Source organism: Nelumbo nucifera, chromosome 4 (genome assembly GCF_055504915.1).
Source record: "Nelumbo nucifera cultivar China Antique chromosome 4, China Antique-T2T, whole genome shotgun sequence".
In the NCBI taxonomy this organism is placed as follows: Eukaryota; Viridiplantae; Streptophyta; class Magnoliopsida; order Proteales; family Nelumbonaceae; genus Nelumbo; species Nelumbo nucifera.
Genome location: NC_142652.1, coordinates 48029538 through 48048404, shown reverse-complemented (window position 1 = coordinate 48048404; position 18867 = coordinate 48029538). Strand labels below are relative to the sequence as shown.

The following is an 18867-nucleotide window of genomic DNA, read 5'->3' as shown; positions in this document are numbered from 1 at the left end:
CTTCACCCCCTTGTTCTATAAACCCAGGAGGCTGAATCATATATACTTCTTCTTCTTCTATATCCCCATTCAGGAAAGCATTTTTAATGTCTAGTTGATGAAGCTCCTAGTCAAAGTTAACAAGGATAATATGATCCGAATAGAGTTCATTTTAGGGTACCTATGTGTACCCTTTTGCAACTAACCTGGCATTATACCTCTTAACTGTCCTATCCGCCTTATGTTTCACCATGAATACCCACTTACACCCCACTAGCTCTTTGCCTTCAAGAAGATCCACCAACTCCCAAGTGTTGTTTTTGTGTAGAGCACAAATTTCTTTTTTTCTTTTTTTTTTTTTTGATGAGTTAGAGCACAAATTTCTTCCTTCATTGCATTTGTCCATTCAGGGATAAACAAAGCTTCTACAACACTTTTGGGAATAAAGAGACAACCAATGGTAGTCAGAAAAGCATGAAACAAGGGTGAAATGTTTTCATAAGAGAAGAAATGGGCAATAAGGTGTTTAGTAGTACATGATCTAACACCCTTCGTATGAGCAATGGGAACATTAAGGTCATTACTAGAATTATCAATAGCAACAGGCTTAGTAACATCAAGGGGAACAAGAGTACCTGGATAATGCCTCCAAGGAGTCAGAATGTCAAATAATGTTGCATGCACAGTTTTTGGCTACTCCACACCCTTTGAACTCAGATGTCCCTTACAGCACCTCAAAATAACACGAAATGAAGTAGAGTTAGGAATGAAAGGAAGTGGAACTTGAGGAACTTGCCTCTCCTCCACACTATTCTCCCCCTGAGGAGAGGTCGGGAAGAAAGGACCAGACTCAAAAAAGGGCACATCCATTGAGACAAAGTACTTGCGAGAGACAAGATTAAAACATTTGTTGCCCTTCTGGGAGGATGAGTAACCCGAAAAAAAAAATACATGGGATAGACTTGGGGTCCAACTTACCTCGATTTGGGGGCAAATCATGAACAAAGCATTTGTAGCCAAATACACACACATGAATAGAAAACAAAGGAGATTGAGGAAACAAGAGCTGATGTGGGACCTTGTATTGTAAGAGATGAGATGGCATGCGATTGATGACATAAGTCGTAGCCATCACAACATCAACCCAAAACTGCTTGGGAACATTCATGTGTAGCATCACACTACAGGCAACTTCAAGAAGATGTCAGTTCTTCCTTTCTACAACACCATTCTATTATGGTGTTTTGATGCAATAGCTTTGATGAAGAGATCCATGAAATGCAAAGAAATCATCTAGGTCATGATGAAAGTATTCTTTCACATTATCTAATTGAAAAGTTTGTATTTTAACATGGAACTGAGTAAAAATCATGTGATGAAATTCTTTCACAATTCTAGTTACCTCTTCTCTGGAATGCATAAGATATATCCAAGTACATCTGGAGTAATCATCAATGAAGCTAATAAAATACTTGTATCCACCCTCAATGGGTATGTTCACTGGGCCCCAAGCATCAGAGTGCACAACGTGGAAAAGCAAAATGGATCTTTTATTACTTGAAGGAAAATCTGTTCTACAATGTTTGCTCAACTGACAAGTTTGACATTGCAATCCAAAAATAGACACAAACTTAAATATATCAGGAAACATAGCTTTCAACGACTCAAAGGACAAATGACCAAGTCAACTTGGAGGGAAAGGGACTTCCTGACTTTCAAGAATGGTAGGTGAACATATCTCTCTCAGTGGAGGGGAGGGAGGAAGAAAAACAATGGTGGGCTTCATGCCAGCAAACAGATGGAGGAAAATATTGGAATTGGAGAAGAAAAGATTTCTACTGGAAAATAGGAGGAGGGTTGGTGGTTAAGATTAGAGAAAACAAAAGGTTTGTGGTGTTTTTAAATAGGGAGGCACTAGTTTGGCAAAAAGGCTTCTTCAACAGCATATTCCATGGAGTTAATGAACTAGGTTGGAAAGGCGAACTGAACGCCATAGTTTTCAAGGCGCCAAGGCAAGGCTAGGCGATAGGGGGGCGCCTAGTCGCCTAGGCGATGGATTTTTTTAAGTGAAAAATACATATCCTAGGTAGTTCCCTAGGTTCCATAACCATTTTTCCTTAATAACTATCCATAATTTTCATAAGAAAATTATAAACTTCATGTTTATGTCTAGAAAATCAACATATTTATGAGAAGAAAAATAAGAAAGAAAAGAAAATTCAATAAATATGGGGACTGAACCCCTATTTTTGTTATAGGAAAAGAAGAAAAGAAAAGGTGGAAGAAGAAGAAGAAGAAGTGGAGGAAGAAATGTGTTGATTAGACAAAACTTTAAGTTTTTCCCTTACATATTGGTTCAAATTCTGAAGTCTTTGAGGGTTCAATACAGCAGTTAGCAATGTTTGTGTTGATTAAATCCTAACAAATAATAAAAAGAAATTAGTTTATAAACACAAAAAATGAATAATTTTGTTTAATAATGCCTATTTTATAATTATAAACTCAAAAAAGTAACAATATAAAAGTATTTTATAAGACAGTATACAAAACTGCTAGGCGACTGAGTGAGGCGAGCCTCCAAGGGCGCCTTGTCGCCTAGTTGTCGCCTAGGCATTGCCTTGACAACTATGCTGAACGCACAAGGGAAGAAGTAAAACTTCATGGTGGAGAAGAAATGCAATAGCAGAGGTGCTTTCACACAACTTTGTGAGGTATGTTCACCTACCATAATTTGCATACCAGAAGGAAAAGAAAAACAGGGCTGGTTGAGCTTTGCCAAAGCTCTAGATGATTTGGAGCAAAGATGGCTGAAAGAAAGGCCGCTTAATCACTATCCTCTCACAAAGTGACCAAGGCTATAGGCATGGTATATTTTATAAACAATTTGGGTCTAGAAAGACTTAAAGAAGAAGGAGATTATAGAAGGGAAGTCAAAATGGAGATCGCATCTTTGGAAAGGGAGCTAGAAGACTTAATCTTGAGGGAGAAGACAAGGTAGAGACAAAAGTCTAGACCACTATAGTTAAAAGAGGGCAACAAGAATACATCATTCTTTCACGCTTTTGCAAATGGAAGGAGAAGAAGGAATGTGATTTCAAGGGTTCAAATAGAGGAGGAGGTGGTTAACACTTGGGGTGAAATTCAAGAAAAAGTGATGAAGTATTATAAGGACTTGTACACAGGAAGGAATTGGAGTTGGGTGACCTTGGGAGATTTAGAACCAAGTAGGCTAAGTGACAGTGCAGCAGGGTGGCTAGAGAGGGAGTTTGAAGCCGCAGAGGTGAAGGGGCATTGAAGAAGATTAATGGGGACAAAGCACGAAGTCCTGATGGCTTCAATTTTAACTTCATTAAAAGCTGTTGGCACATATTGGAGGACTTTATGCAGATGTATAACGAGTTTTGGGAATCCAAAGTTTTAGACAGAAGGGTAAATGCCACATTCATTTCATTAATTCAGAAGAAGAGCGGGCAGTGGATATAAGAGATTTCAGGTCGATAAGTTTAATAAGTATTCCATATAAACTATTGGCAAAGGTGCTGGCAAGAAGATTAAAAAGGGTGATTCAGGAGGTGGTAGGGGAATCTCATATGGCGTTTGTAGAAGGCAAATACTGGATGGGGTACTAGTGGCGAGCGAATGTATTGACTCAAGATTAAGAAGTGGCAGGCCAGGATTAGTGTGCAAGTTAGATATTGAGAAGGCCTACGACCACAAGGAATGGGGATTTTTGGAAGAGATGCAAAGATTGATGGGTTTCGGAGAGAGGTGGAGGGGCTGGATGTATTGCTGTATTTCATGAGCTTCCTTTTCAATGCTGATTAATGAAGTGTCAACTGACTTTTTCCAAGCTTCTAGAGGGTTGAGGCAAGGGGATCCAATCTCCCCCTTGCTATTTGTAATAGTAATGGAAGCAATAAACCTCCTGATGAAGAAGGGAGTCCAAAGGGGTTGGATAGAAGGTTTTAAAGTAGGAGCAGAAGGTCCATGTATCTCTCACCTTCAATATGCAGACGACACATTAATATTTTTAGATGCTTCAGTAAACCAAATATTGAACCTAAGAGCTATCTTGGTGTTGAGAACCTTCAAATTGAAGGTGACTCCAAGATTGTTGTAGATTGGTTGACAGATCCGAGCTTAGTCATTTGGTGCTACAAGAACCTCTCAAAGAAGGCCAGCTGGTTATTAATAAACATGAATGTTAGTATAGAGTGGGTTGGCAGGTCTGCAAATGCTATGACAGATTATCTTGTTAAACAAGGTGTTTGAGGGAACACTTGTACTGGGATACCTTGTAATCTTGATCTATAGTGCTATGTGATTTTCACTCTTTAAGGGAGGTCGCACCTCGTGCCTCTCAGTAAGATGATTGTAACAGTTCTCATATTGTCTTAATAAAATTCCTCTTCAATTATCAAAAAAAAAAAAAAAACTTAAGAGACATCTTGGCCAACTTTGAGATACTAACTGGGTTGAAAGTGAACCTAGAAAAAAGTTCATTGGTAGGGGTGGGAGATTTAAATAGGGAGGAGATGGAGCAATTTGCAGTGGTATTGGGTTGTAAGGTTGGAGAACTTCCATTCCAGTATCCTGGGCTGCCAGTGGGGTCTAGTACAGCAGCAGGTAATATATGGAAGCCTCTTATAGAGAGAGTTGAGAGGAGATTAGACAGATGGAAAGCTAAATACCTCTCCTTGGGAGGCAGAATTACACATAAGAAGTGTTCTCTCTAGCCTACCAACTTACTATCTCTCATTGTTGAAGGTTACTAAGGAGGTGGCTATGAAAATTGAGAAGATTCAAAAGGATTTCCTTTGGGAAGGGGTGGGGGGCTAGGGCTGAGAAGGACAAAACCTTTTAATAAGGTGTTATTAGGGAAATGGTTGGGAGATTTGGACAAGAAAGGGAGTGGAGAAGGGTGGTAGTTGGAAAATATGTAGTAAGGCTTGGGAGGGAACCAAGAGAAGTAAGGGGTTCTTACGGGGTAAGCGTTTGGAAAGGGATCATGAGATTTAGGCCCTGTTTGCCAAGCCTTTTTGGAAGATCTAGTGAGCTTTTAGAAGCCCAGTAGACCAAAATTGGTCTTTTCTTGTTTGGGTCGTGAAAGGCCGGTAGACCAGAAGATAGGACCTAAAAAAGACTGTAAAATCTCAAAATGGTCCATATCTAAAATGCTACAAGTGAAGCTTATGGTCTATTCGGGCTTTCAGCTTCCCGATACGTCTAGCAAAATTTTAGAAAGGGGTCGATGGAAACCTCCTTCATTTGACTGAGAGAAACTTTGCTCACTGACTTGACTGAGAAGCATAGCAGGTATGTTCTCCTTTTCTTCCTTAACTTCTTCTTCTTCTTCTTCACATCACTGCTCACCATTCAGGTTCTTCACCATGTTCTCCTTTTCCATCCATACTCTCCATTCTTCATTATGTTCAGGTATAATCAAACGCCACTTCTCATATTTTTTTTTCAGATTCCATTGATGCATTAGGGATTTAAATGCATATCTCTCCATGCCCAAATAGTTCCTAATGGTTAGGGTCTCACATTTGTTAACATTAGGATTTTAAATGTATAATCAACCATTACGCAGTGATACCTTTTAGTAGAACAGGGTAAGTATTGCATTCTAGGAACCATTCACCGTATGCAGTGATTGGTGAATGGATGCATCTAACTGACCGATAGAACCAATATATATAGCATAACCAAAAAATGATTCCTAAGTAGCAAATCTTCTCTTATCTAACTGAGCACCTAAATATCTAAATGACTTCAATCCCAAGAACCTTTAGCCTTCAAACAAAGCGAGCTTCCAATTTCCTATATATTTGTGCTAGCATTGTAAATCAAGTTACAAATCAACCTAAGGAATTTGAGAAAGTTTTCGAAGTCTGAAAGCAGGGATAGATACAACAACATTCTTTTCCAGTCAGCATACTTGGGTGATTGAATTGAGCAGCTTACCCTGTAAAGGTGGATATGAAGGTGATCAACTGCATCAATCTTAACACTGACTAGGAATGAAATTACTGATTAGGTGATTAAGAGTTAAAATCACCCATTACTACAGTTATAGGATTCTCCCATAATAATCAATCACAGGCCAACTATAAACTATTTAATTGACTTTAGGATTGGATGTTAGGTGAATCCAAATAATAATACATAGGTATTGGATGTGGGTGTAAATAGTGCAGAGAAAAATTAATGCTCTTACTGTTAATAATGAATAGTTTACGTATCCTAATTTAGTCACAACAAATTATTTTTTTCCTACACTTTCAGATAAGCCTAGATGAGTTGTTGGCTTGTAAATTTTGGTTGTAAATAATAAATAGTTTTTTTGAAAGCCCTTAGGTTGACTGGAGGAATCTACTCATTCTTTAATGGCCTATGTGGTGGTAAGGCACAAATATTGGCAGCTAGATACATACTACCTCCATGCTTGTCAGGCTTCATTGGATTCTGACTGATGTTTTAACTTAAATGAGAATTTGTTTCCTTGTGTTTTATTTTAGAATTAGCTTTCCTGGAAAAAAAAAAAGGCCTTAGGTTGACCAAGTGAGAGGCCGGGTACAAAGTAAAGCAAAAAAAAAAAAAAGCTCTAATCAACTTGTTGCAAGGTCTGAACTGTTAGACTTTGTTGTCATATAGTCTACATTAACTTACCTATTAACTACATTAAGAAGAAGTTTCCATGGGGTTTCTGTTATACATCAATTTTGAATTAAATTTACCAGTTAAATATTTACGCTCATAAATGATTATCATCCACTAACTATAGCAGCATCTATCTTGCCAGGTTGAAGGGTTTGGACTAGAATAGGGGATCTTCAATGCTCTAATAGGATTTAAATTTTAAAATAATAATAAGTTGAAATTCAGTGAAGTTCGATTTGCATAGAAAAGAATCTGAATTTGGATGCAACAGGTATTCGATTAACAGTTGATTAGTTTCTAGAATTAAAAAAAAAAAAAGATGGTATCATTTTAAACAAGAGATAAAATTCTTAACTTGTAAATTGTCTACACAATTGATACAAGATCAATGTGTAAGAGTCTCTTACATTTTTAAGAATGAGAAGAGAACAGTAGAAATTGTATTTCATAATGGCCTTAGGAGAGTATATATAGCCATTTTCCTTTGCCTTAACATTTTCTAATTTTTTTTTTTTTGATCAATAACACCAGCTTCATTAAATTAAAAGAAAAGAGGGAATATGGATACAAAAGGGGAGATAAAATATCTTAGCTCCCCAAAAACAGAAAACAAAGGGAGTGCAAAGAAAAAAGATTAAAAACTAGCCCAAAAAACAAACTCCCTATTCACTCCTTGCTTGGCCAACCCATCCGCAAATGAGTTGGCACTCCTCTTCACCCAGCTGTATTGAATCTCAATGTCCCTACCCAGCCATAAGAACTGTTTTTTTTTCATTGTTAAAGTTCCACAAACCACTGTCCTCTGTCTTCAACCAACTAACCACCACCTTCGAATCACCTTCCAGGATCAAACGGCTGATATTTAATTCCTTTGCTCTTCGAATTCCTTCAAGCGCTGCAAAGATCTCAGTCCTAAGAGAGTCACCTTCTCCAATAGGGCCAGAGAATAAAGCAATAACAATCCCTTCCTCATTCCTGAAGACTCCTCCAATCCCAGAGGGCCCTAGATTCCTTACATTGCTGCCATCAAAATTCAGCTTTATAAAGCCCGAGGGGGGAGGGGACCAAAACGGACAAAGAGTCCTCTTGCATCTAGCATTGGAAGCAATCTCTTTTCAGTTTCTTAGCAAGTCATCCACAGGAAAATCTGAAAACAACTCCAAAGATTTTAGCCAGTGGACAGCCCTTAAAAGGATTCGATCTAACAATTCTTCCAATGTTCTTTCCTTGTCGGAAAAAATGCGTGAGTTTCTTTCTTCCCACAATGACCAGCATACCGCTGCCCTAATACACCTCCACATAGTCTTCCCTCGCTTCCTAGGCCAACTGAAAAAAGGAGAAAACAAACCTTGGACAGTCTCCGGAGGATACCAAGAACACCCAAAACGAGAGAAAACCCACTCCCAAACAGTTTTAGCAGCCTTACAAGAGACCATGAGGTGGTAGCCAGATTCCCCATCAGCTTTACAAAGAGCACATCTATTAGGAAGTAGCCAGATTCCCCATCAGCCTTAACATTTTCTAATTAATGTTGATTCTAATGGCCATTCAATATGTTGCATTAGGACCATTTGTAACCTAATGAACTAAATCAGAAATAGATCCATCTCAATTAACATGAATTGCAACCACAGGAATAAAGTTGGTCTAAGATCTGTGACACTGCCAAGGAAGAAACAGAAAGTTGAGGGGAAGTTCTTAACAAAATTTGTAAAGTTCCTTAAGAACTTTGCCTTAACTTTCTGTCATCTCTCTTTGAAACTTGTTCAAGAGGTCAAGTTGAATTTCATGGAAACTCTCTTGGTTCTAACTCCTAAAGCCAGAAGGAACTAGAGACATGTTCTTGAATAGGTATTCTATGGTCAGTAGGCTTGTATAGGTCATACAATTGTATGAGACATTTGCAAAGAGAGGAACAAGAGAAGTTTTCAAAAATAAAAAGGCATCATACAAGGCTCTTATGGTTTGGGTTCTTGGCTTCTTTAGCTCTTGGGTTCTTGTCACACCAGAAATGGAAGGGGTATCATATCCAATGCTAATACTGCCCAAAATCCTTTAGTCCTACCAGGGGTATCATAGTTGTCATTGGTTTTCTTGAACCTTATTTTTGTTGTGATTTACAAGTCTTTGTTGTAACTGGTGTTTATACAACTTACAGATTGATCCAGAACTTGCACAAGCTCTTCTTGGCAATGATCTTAATAGACTGCAGAACCTACTGTGTGAATGGCATCAAAAAAGATCAATGTATAAATAGAATTACATTGTCATCTTACATAGGGAAATGCATGAGTGGGGCCCATTTTAATATTTTGTGTAGGTAAATGTGTAAGTGGAACCCACAAGTAATATTTGCATGTTTGAATGTGTTATTGGGTCCTGCACATAACAATTAACATGTATGTAAGAGGGACCAACATGTATGCTTGCCAAACAGTCTTTCAGTCTTTCTAGCTTTTGAAAAGATCTTTAAAAAAATTGCTACCAAACAGTCCTTGGTCTTTGAAGATCTACCTGTGAAAGCTCATCAGTCTTTTGAGGTCTTGAGCTTTTGGAAAATCTTCCTAAAAAGACTTGCCAAACGCCTCCTTAATCAGGAGTTCAGGGGTCGGGTTAGTTTAATAGTGGGGGATGAGTCAAGAGTGAGGTTTTGGGAAAATGAATGGCTTGGGATAGGGAAACTCTGTGAGGTTTGTCCAAGGTTATACAGGTTGTCTGAGCACCAAATCACAATCGATCAGCGCTATGTATGGAGAGGGGAGCAGCTGATTTGGTCCCCAAAATTTAGAAGATCTTTACTTGATCAAGAAGTTGAAGAATGTATTCTTCTGTTGGAGAAATTAGAAGGCACAAGTATCTCTACGAGCACAGCAGACGGCCTATGGTGGAAAGAGTGCAAAGAAGGAAGATTTTCAGTGAAGTCTTTCTATAAGGCCCTAACAAGAGAAAGTGCGGAGGCAGAGCAGATAAAAGGTGTATGGGGTAATCCGGTACCCCCTAGGATTGAGGCTTTTGCTTGGTTGGTAGCACATGACAGCATTCTTACTACAGATAGGGTTTCACATGGCAAGCTACTGTTGCTTATGCAACTTGGAGGAGGAAACAGTACTTCACCTGTTCTTTTCTTGCAGTGCAGCAAATTTCATTTGGAAGTTCTTCTCATTTCTGTTTGGGGTTAGTGTCTTTCAACCTTTATCCCCAGCAGAAATCTTCTCCAAATGGCCAAAATTCAGAGGAAGCAAGAAAGATAAAATCATGTGGAGCTTCATTCCATTTGCAGTTTGCTGGTCTATATCGAATGAAAGGAACAGACCATTGATCTTCCGGTAGATGCAGTGAGTAATCTAATATCAGATTGGGTGCTACAGCTTTCAGAGTTCGATACAGTGAACAAAGCTGATTAGTTAGAAAACTTTTGGAGTACTCTTGAGTTACAGCCCTGTAATGAAGATTTATTTTCAGTTTGAGTGATGTATCTTTGCTTGGTTTGTCAACTTGACAACCAAAAGTTTTGTACTGTACCTCTTTTTCAGTTTATTGAAAATTTTCTATTGATCCTTCAAAAAAAAATTTTAAACCATACCAAAGGTCTCAGTTTGACTTGATTGAGAAGATGGTGGTAGAAAATAGACATAATAACGTTGACTACAAAAATAATATTAATAAAAATGTTAGAAGGCATAAGGAAATACCAAATTTTAGAGATGATGATCCACAAGAATTATTTCATTGATTTGCTGAACTAGATGATTGTTTTGATTGCAATGTCTGAAAAACAGAATATTAGATTTGCATGCTTGAAGCTAACTCATCTACTCTTGATTCTCGTGTTTTGGTCTATTTCCCCTTCAGGTCAATTCTCTTGTGCTTCTTTCTTCAAAGAATTCTGTCTTACCCCTTCCATTTCGCATTCCTTTCCTTTCAAGTCCATTTGGTATGGTCCCATCCCTCCTAGAATTAAGGCTTGTTTTTTGTTTTTTAATTAAGGCTTGTTGTTGTGAAGCATGTCATATGAAGATCAACACTTGTGATACCATGCAAAAAAGGAGACCAAATTGTTGTATTTCTCTTAGTCTTCATAAGTGTGTCCTTTGGGAAGCAAATAGTGAATCTGTACTTAATCTACTAATCTCCTGCAATTATACATCTAGTGTATGGGATAGACTCTTGTCTCTTTTTGGTAGTAGATGGTCTTCACCAGAGGATATAGAAATGTTATTCAAAAAAAAAAAAAAAAAAAAACAATTCTTCAACTAAAAACAAACGGGGGCAAAACCTTGGAGGTGTACAAGAGTGGCTACCTTATGATCCCATTTGGGAAGAGAGGAGCAATCAGATTTTTAATGAAAAAAAAAAAAAAAAAAAAAAACAAAGGAAATAATAGACACCATTAAGTGGAGGGTAGTAAAGTGGGTAAAAATATTGTAAGACTGAGAAATTTTCAAAGGAAGATATTCTAAGGGGCTGGCAGCAGGTGGCAGAATCTTCTGTCACTAAATCAATAAGGTCAAGGGTTTGGTCTCTACCAGCAGAATGCCTTTAGAAGCTATACTTTGATGGTTATAGCATTGGAAATCCAAGACCGATAGGTATTGGGGGTGATAAGAAATATAACTGGGGAGTTCATAGGCTGGCTATAGAAATATAAATAAAGGCTTGCATATCTGTAAGAGAATGAATTTGAGCAGCATTTTGGTTGAAGGGGATTCTAAGAATGTAATAGGCTGGCTAAAGAATGGAACACAAGGCACCTAGAAATATAGACACACTTTGAGGGAGGTGAAAAAAATTAGTTAGGGAGCTAATTTCTTGTAGTGTACGGGTGAAAAAGTTATAGAATAGGGGTGGAAAAACTTGTAATTGAAGCAGACTCAAAATTGTGATAAGTTGGCTGCCAAAAACAAAGAAAGTTTAATGGGTGTTCAGAAATGAGACCAAAAACTTGAGGAATACAGCATCTTAGGCAAATGGTTGTGGAGATTTCCCCTTGAAAAGGACAGACTATGGCACAGGGTTATTGCAAGCATTCATGGTGTGCAGGAGAATGATTGGGATGCAAAGTTAGCCATAGCACCATTCTCCACTTCAAATTCTCCTTGGAAAGCAATATGAGGTATAACCAAATTTCCTCGGTTTTACTTGTTTTGATTTGGGAGGTGCCAATAGAGTTCTCTTTTGGGAGGACCTCTGGTTGGGTGAGTCTCCTCTTAAAGTGCAGTACCCTCTTTCCAACTAGAAAATAAGTCTCTAGTTGACTATAATTTAAATAATTAGAGATAACATAAACAAATAAAGCTTTAAAAGAAGTTTGTAGTTGACTAGGTTAACAAATTAATGCTTAATCATCCCAGATGACTGCATTATGAGTATCAACTGACTAGCTAGTGATGCAGTTGACCTGGCCCTCAAATGACTAGTTGATGCTTTGATAACATTATTATTGAAAACTACTGCTATCTCTTTTTACTTCCTTTTCTTTCACTAGTCTAGATGTTTTCTGTTTGAAGGTATAACTTACATAAGCATTATCAGGACGATTGCACACTATGTCATCCTCAGCAGAAAGGTCATCCATGAATTGGCTAACAGAGATTGGTACATAGCTCTGGGGAATTACATGACCAGCTGCTGCAATAGGAGAACAATCTAATATGGCATTACCCTGTGGCATGAGCCTAAATGCCAGTGATGTCCTACAAGCACAAAGCCAGCTTCCATCAGGTAGATTCTAATCAAATAAATGGAACATGTTGAGGGCACAATTGCAACTTGCTTCATTGATGCATCACAAGTACTTAGTCAAAGCAAAAAAAGAAACTACACCTTCCACTGTTAACGGTGCTAGAAGAGTACTCAGGAACAGCCCTATATGAAGCAGCCGGGCGAAGACCAGCTGTAGCATGGCTAAGCGCTTTGCCAATAAGTAGCAAAAGATCCCCAGGACCTGACCCACCATCTGCTAGGTACCAACGACTATTGGGATCACAAACCTATGCAAGAAACAACTGGAAAAAATGATTTGAAGATCACAATAAACCAAAAAAAGTGAAATAATAATATTGAAAGTAGATAACAATAATAATGATTATGATAATAATAGTAATAGCAGTGAGAATAAATAATAATAACAACAACAACAACAACGATATAATAACTGTAACAATAACAATAACAATAATATACCATACTAAAATAGTAAAAACAGAGGACTTGTAATTGGTAATGGATAATAACTGATTTTTTTTATCAGTAACCATGGTTTGCAACTTCAATATTGATGGACGCCATGTAGAGTTGGAGAAATTTCGCTAAGATATTTGACAAATCTAAAAAATCAGAATAATTTTCTAAAAACATAGAATCAGTTAATAAACCATCAAAAAATCATTAGAAAAAATATAATTGCATATTTAAGGCTCAAAAAGCCATAACAAAGAACATTATAAATCAAACAGGAGAAAATTAAGAGACTATAATAGGCATCTTTCAATTTTGTCTCTCTTTTGGTCTTTAGCCATCTTCTCTTCCTTAAATATGTCAATTACTTTTCATTCTGAGTTTTGCCCTTATTGCTACTATAAGTTTCCATTAGATTGAAAATACTCTCGTGTAGTTAAATGCATTTTTCTTTTTCTTTTGAATTCTAGTGACTTAGTAAGTGAATGATATCAAAACAGAAAGCCAATTGTCCAATGACCAATTCCCCATTGGTTCTTTTAGGAAAACATTTTTTAAAAATTATGATGATTTTAATAGAATAACAAAAAATTCTTAATGGGGATATTTGGTAAAAAAAAAAGATTCCTGAAAGATTTTACATTGCCACTTAGCAAAATGGGATGTTTCTGGGAAATTTCGCAAAATATTGTCGAAATTGTGAACCATGTCAATAACAAGTAAAACTTTATTGATTACAAACAATATTTACAGGTACAACAGAACAGATACAAAGTAGACTAGCAAAGCTGTCTACACCCAAAGAGTTCCCTTAGAACCTCCCCCCAAAACATTTGATCTCTATTTGCCACCTACCTAGATAAAGCATCAGCCATGCTATCTATGCACACTCCTAGGCACCCACTGTAACAGAAACCACCATATCAGCAGCCAACTTCTTCACTTGTCTTGGTAAATATCTATATACCCATGTTCCTTGATTATTGTTTTTCAACCATCCCACAATTACTGTGAAGTTTCCTTCAACTATTATATTCCTACATTGGAGAGTCTTGGCCAGCCTGTATAGCACTGCCAACGCCTCTGACCTTGTGGAGTCCCCAAACCCAATTGGGCCTGAATAGAGGGCTAAAATATCACTATCTGCTTGTATAAACACTCCTCTAACTCCTAAAATTTCTGGTTTCTAATGCCACAGCCATTGAAATTCATCTTAATTTCTTGAGGGGTAGGTGGTGTCCATAAAACCCTTCTTCTATCTCTAATATGAGATGATGAATTGGTTCATCATGGATGTTTCCATGGGGGTGATACCAAAAACATATCAAACAACCTTTCCAACCTAACAAGGATATTCCACCTGCTCCCAAAAAAGAGCAAGAAACTCTTCCCAAATACAGCAAACAAATGGATGGGAGATTAGTGTGTGGTATGCAATCTCACCATTCAATTAGTACATGATACACCAGTTAGGAGATAAAAGTCAATTGGATCTCCTTTTTTATTGCAACAAGCCGCATGTATTAATACTTCTATGTAAGACTACTCAGCAAGAGGCACCAACTTTAGGAGGAAGAGGAACACACCACATTTCTTTCACAGGAAAGGACCCAAAGGGGTTAGCAATCACCAAAGTGTTGAAAAAGGAGCCACAAGAGAAACTACCAGTAGGGTTATGAACCCACAAATGGCTACCCCCTTTAGATGTATCAAGAACCACCCCATCCAACAATTTCGAAAGGCTAGAAATAGGAATGTTTCAGAATCCCTAAGGTTCCTCTTGAAACCCAAGTTCCAAATAACTTCCGATCAAACCTAGGGGGCAAGAGAGAAGGTAAAAGAAATTCAAAAATAGGTTTATCTTTAAGGTTGGAAAGGGAACAGAGAAAGGTATACAAGTCTTTCAAAGGAGACTCCCCAATTAAGAGATCATCCCAAAATTTATTCTTGTTACCAGAGGAAAGGTTATATCTGATGTGAGTGAGAAACAAGGGAAGAATACTGTGGATGGCATTCCAGGGTGAAGCAAGAATAGCTCTATGCAACAATCAAGCATTCCATCCATTCTCTGAGAGCCCATGAATACTACCCACAACCTTATGCCATAATTTTTCATTCTCCACTGGAAACCTCTGCAGTCATTTCCCAAGCATAGATAAATTCTTCTTACTTACATTGCCTCTACATATGGAGTACCAGTCAGAAGGGAATCACATGCCTTTTGAGCAAGCTTTTTTTTGGATCAGCAATAAAGAAATAAATTCCCATTAATATAAACAGAAAATATACATCTTTTAATACAAAACTGAGAGCATAACCATATCATCCCTCCCCACAATGATAATTACAAGTTTCAGCAAGCTTTCCTCGACTTGACAAAATTCAAAGTTGGGATGCATCTAGTATTTACTTTTGGGAATATAATAGGTGTGGTGCTGGTAAATTCTGTGACATCTGCCTGAAGTTGTATAGGCTGAGTGAGAAGAATATTAATATAAATAAAGAATGATAGAGTAGTTCCGTTCCCTAAATTCAGAAGACCATTGCTAGATAGAGAAATAGAGTTATAGAGGAAAGTTTGGTTCCATTTGAAATGCTTGATGCTAGGTGGTATAAGGAATACAAGAATGGTCAATCTGATTTGAAAGATCTGAGGTAAGAAGCATTTGGGGTAACTTTATTCCTCCTATGATTGTGGCTTTTGCTTGGCTGGTAGCAATGAACAGTGTCCTCACTATCAACCAGTTCAAGAAGAGGGGTTTTTAGTTTCCTAGCATCTGTTGTCTGTGTTTCAGCAAAGAGAAGGATTCAAAGCATCTGTTTATTTCATGCACTTACTCTAAATTTATTTAGGGTTTCTTCCTTTCCTTGTTTGAAGAAGTGATTGGCGGCCTTCAAATTCAAGTGACATTGTTGCATCATGGCCAAGAATCCAAGTAGCAAGAAAGCAAAGATTTTCTTGAGCAGCGTTCCATTTGCTGCCGTTTAGTGCATCTGGAACAAACAAAACAATAGAATATTTGAGAATTCCCAGATGGATAGAGAAAGTATACACTATTGTTGGGAACTTAGTCCTAGATTGGATTCTAGTCCAACCAGAATTTGCCGAGATTCAAAGAAGTTCTTTCAGATCAGCTATTTGGGATTGTTTCCTTTGATGGGGGATCATTATTTGGAGCTTTCTTTTTTCTTTTGTGTTCGATGTATTCTGTTTTGGGATGCTACCTCATCACCCAAGATATCTTTGTAATCTTTTTAGTCTTAATAAAATTTCTTTATTTTACTACAAAAAAAATGGAATATTAACACTTAAATATCAATGCCAATATATGCTATCAAAAGAAAATTCATATCTAAAATATTTTATTCATAAATAAGCCAATTTACCTGAAGACCAGGACTATCTGAGGCAATCAATGTTAATAAGCCCTTCTCCACTTCACAGTTCATTGTGGGCTTCCCTCCCCCAATGACCCCCTTGCCATTCTGTAAGGATGGATGAGAATAGGCTGCAACTAGAACGGATGAGGATGCCTCATTGGCAGGCAATGGAGTATCATCAAGTAAATGGTTAAAAACACTGGCCAGTAAAATATGCAAAGAAAAAACAAATAAAAAATCAGAATTAGATTCAGGAAAAGGGTGCACAAAGCCACAAAGAAGACAATTTTCATATAAACATCCACTGTCATGGTTCTTACTCGCTACGCAGGCGAAGATGCTTTGCTATTGCAGAGAGAGCAGCTCGGGCAGCCTTTCCCAAACATTTGAAAACATCAGCCATGCATGGGGGTGATGAGTCCCCATCTTCCAAAGCCCTGCCACAATATGCATAAGAGTGTAAATTTTGTCTCATGAACAAAAACCACATATAATACCAAATAAATAAGTAAAAAAATACTCCATTGCATGATCATGAAGCAAAAGTCACACCAAGCACAATAGCTGGTTGGAAAAACATGTTCACACCTTATTGAATCAACATAGTCAATGTTGATGCCATACCTGGGCATTTTGTAACTTTTCTTCTTTTACAATGATTTTTTTTTTGGGGTGCTTACCATCAGAAAACCAAGAAGGTGATGCAACAAAGGTGAAGCAAGGAAAGAAACCATCGAAGAAGAAATCAAGCTTCTTTATATTCTTATAACAGTGGTAATTTGGTAATTTAGTGATTTGAATTTTTTGTACTTTTCAGTTTTTTTCAAATTTATTTCTAAAATATATTTTTTTCCAAATTTATCTTCTATTTTGTTGATGGCACTAAAGAGAGCAGAATGCAAAACAGGATTCATGTAGCCAACCCCATATGGTAGGAATAAGGCTTAGATGATGATTTTCTAGTTTGTTGATGTCCAAGGAATAGGGTTAATTGTCTTAAAGGACCATAATAGTTTAAAGAGTCACATTATAGAAGTTCTAGAATTTTGAAAACCTATAGTGCAAATACATCATTTTTTTCTTTTAATCTATTTTTCAAGGATCAAAACTTTTTTGCTTGAGTGACTCTGGTTTGATTAGATAGATAATTGAGTTATCAATCAAACCAGACCAAGATCTTGTAAATCTGACATGTTGAAGGGGTTACGCTATTTTAGTGAAAGGATGTCAAGTCAGTCCATATGGGATTTTCTGAATCTTTCTTGGAGTAGTTTTTTATTTATTTAGTTTTGGGTTTTTTGGTAGTTTTACTAGGATTAGTAATGAGTTATAAGAGCTGTTTCAAGAGTTAGAGTTCATATCTGAGTGTCTAAAGGATAACATATGGGTTCATCTTAATTCTAATACTTTTTTTTTAATCAGCAAAACAGAAAATAATTTCATTAAAAATATAAGAGGGCAAAACAACAAGCAGTTGTGAAAGAAACAAACAGACTCAAAGTAGCTAAACCCCCCAAAGTATTACAACTTAGCCCAAAACATAGAATGTCTCTGAACCCCTTGTTTAGCTAGACCACCAACCATCTTAGTTCTAATACAATTAGGAGTCTATTTTAGTTAATTTCCCAACTGGAACTGGAGTCTATAAAGGAACATACAAGCCCTTATGCTTTTCTATTGGTTAACAATCAAATGCTATACATAATTACATATGAATACATCACCTTTCCTTTTCTCAGAAAACAGATTCAGCTTTCTAGGGGAATATTTCCCCAATACAATTAATTCCTCTGCACTCCTTGTCTAGCCAAATCATCAGCTAGGCTATTAGTTACCCAAAAAATATATAAAAAAAGGGTAGGCTATTAGATCTTTTAACCCAAGAGAAAGATGTTTCTACCGGCCTACTTCTAACTTCTTGCTTATCTTATGATGTGTCTACTTGAATCAAAGAATAAAAAGATGTGTTCTCATAAGCTCTAGCAACATTAAGACTGGCTTCTCCTCTTGCTCTGGCTGTTTTTGCCCAAAGGTAGTTTCGGCTGATGTGGAGCTGCATAGAGTTGCATAGCCAAGTCATCACCAAATAGTTCTCTTGAACCCATTTTGGATGTGATGTGTCTTCCTTGGCTGGATTCTTTGTCTCCAGTCACATAACCTAATTTACCTCTACCTCTAATGACCATCATTGCTGATTGGGCCCATTCCAAGTAATTGGTTCCATCAAACCTAACAGCCATAATCTGAAACGAATTCTCAGTCATGCAACCAGTCCCAAAAAGTCCTTCCCCTTGTGTTTTTAACTCACTTCCAGCCTTCTCCATTCTATGTAGAGCACTAACAGATCAAAAAACTCCAAGAAAATAACCAAAAGGAATTTCTTTTCTACTGAAACACTAAGAAATTTAGAGAAAAAAACCACCCAGAATTTAATCACAGCAATGAATAGTCACCAAGAACTTGATCTCAGTCGATAGTTACTTTCCAAGAAAGCATTCGTAGTCAAAGGTCAACTCCCTAGTTCATTATCAGTCAAAAACACTCCTTGAGTCCTCAAAAAACTGGTTGAAGGGTTTTAAACAAGGGAGAAAACAGCAGGGAATATTCAGACTTATCAGCCGTTGCTTATAGAGAGGCTTAACAACTTCTAATCAAGATCGGCTCTAC

The 18867-nt window shown here is 37.3% G+C and overlaps 1 protein-coding gene across 3 annotated transcripts in view; it reads right to left on the bottom strand.

Annotated features, from left to right (window-relative positions):
* The window catches only part of LOC104611796 (RING/U-box superfamily protein), a 61920-nt gene that overhangs the window by 24875 nt on the left and 18178 nt on the right, over window positions 1–18867 (bottom strand). For all 3 annotated transcript variants that reach the window (XR_016085508.1, XM_010279013.3, XM_010279015.3), the window contains exons 2-5: window positions 16521–16637; window positions 16207–16399; window positions 12466–12632; window positions 12161–12335 (exon numbers count right to left, since the gene is read on the bottom strand). Coding sequence is in view for 2 of the 3 variants with exons in the window: in XM_010279013.3 (XP_010277315.1) it covers window positions 12161–12335; window positions 12466–12632; window positions 16207–16399; window positions 16521–16637 (652 nt within the window). In the remaining variant the exon portion in view is untranslated. The remainder of the gene's footprint in view (window positions 1–12160; window positions 12336–12465; window positions 12633–16206; window positions 16400–16520; window positions 16638–18867) is intronic.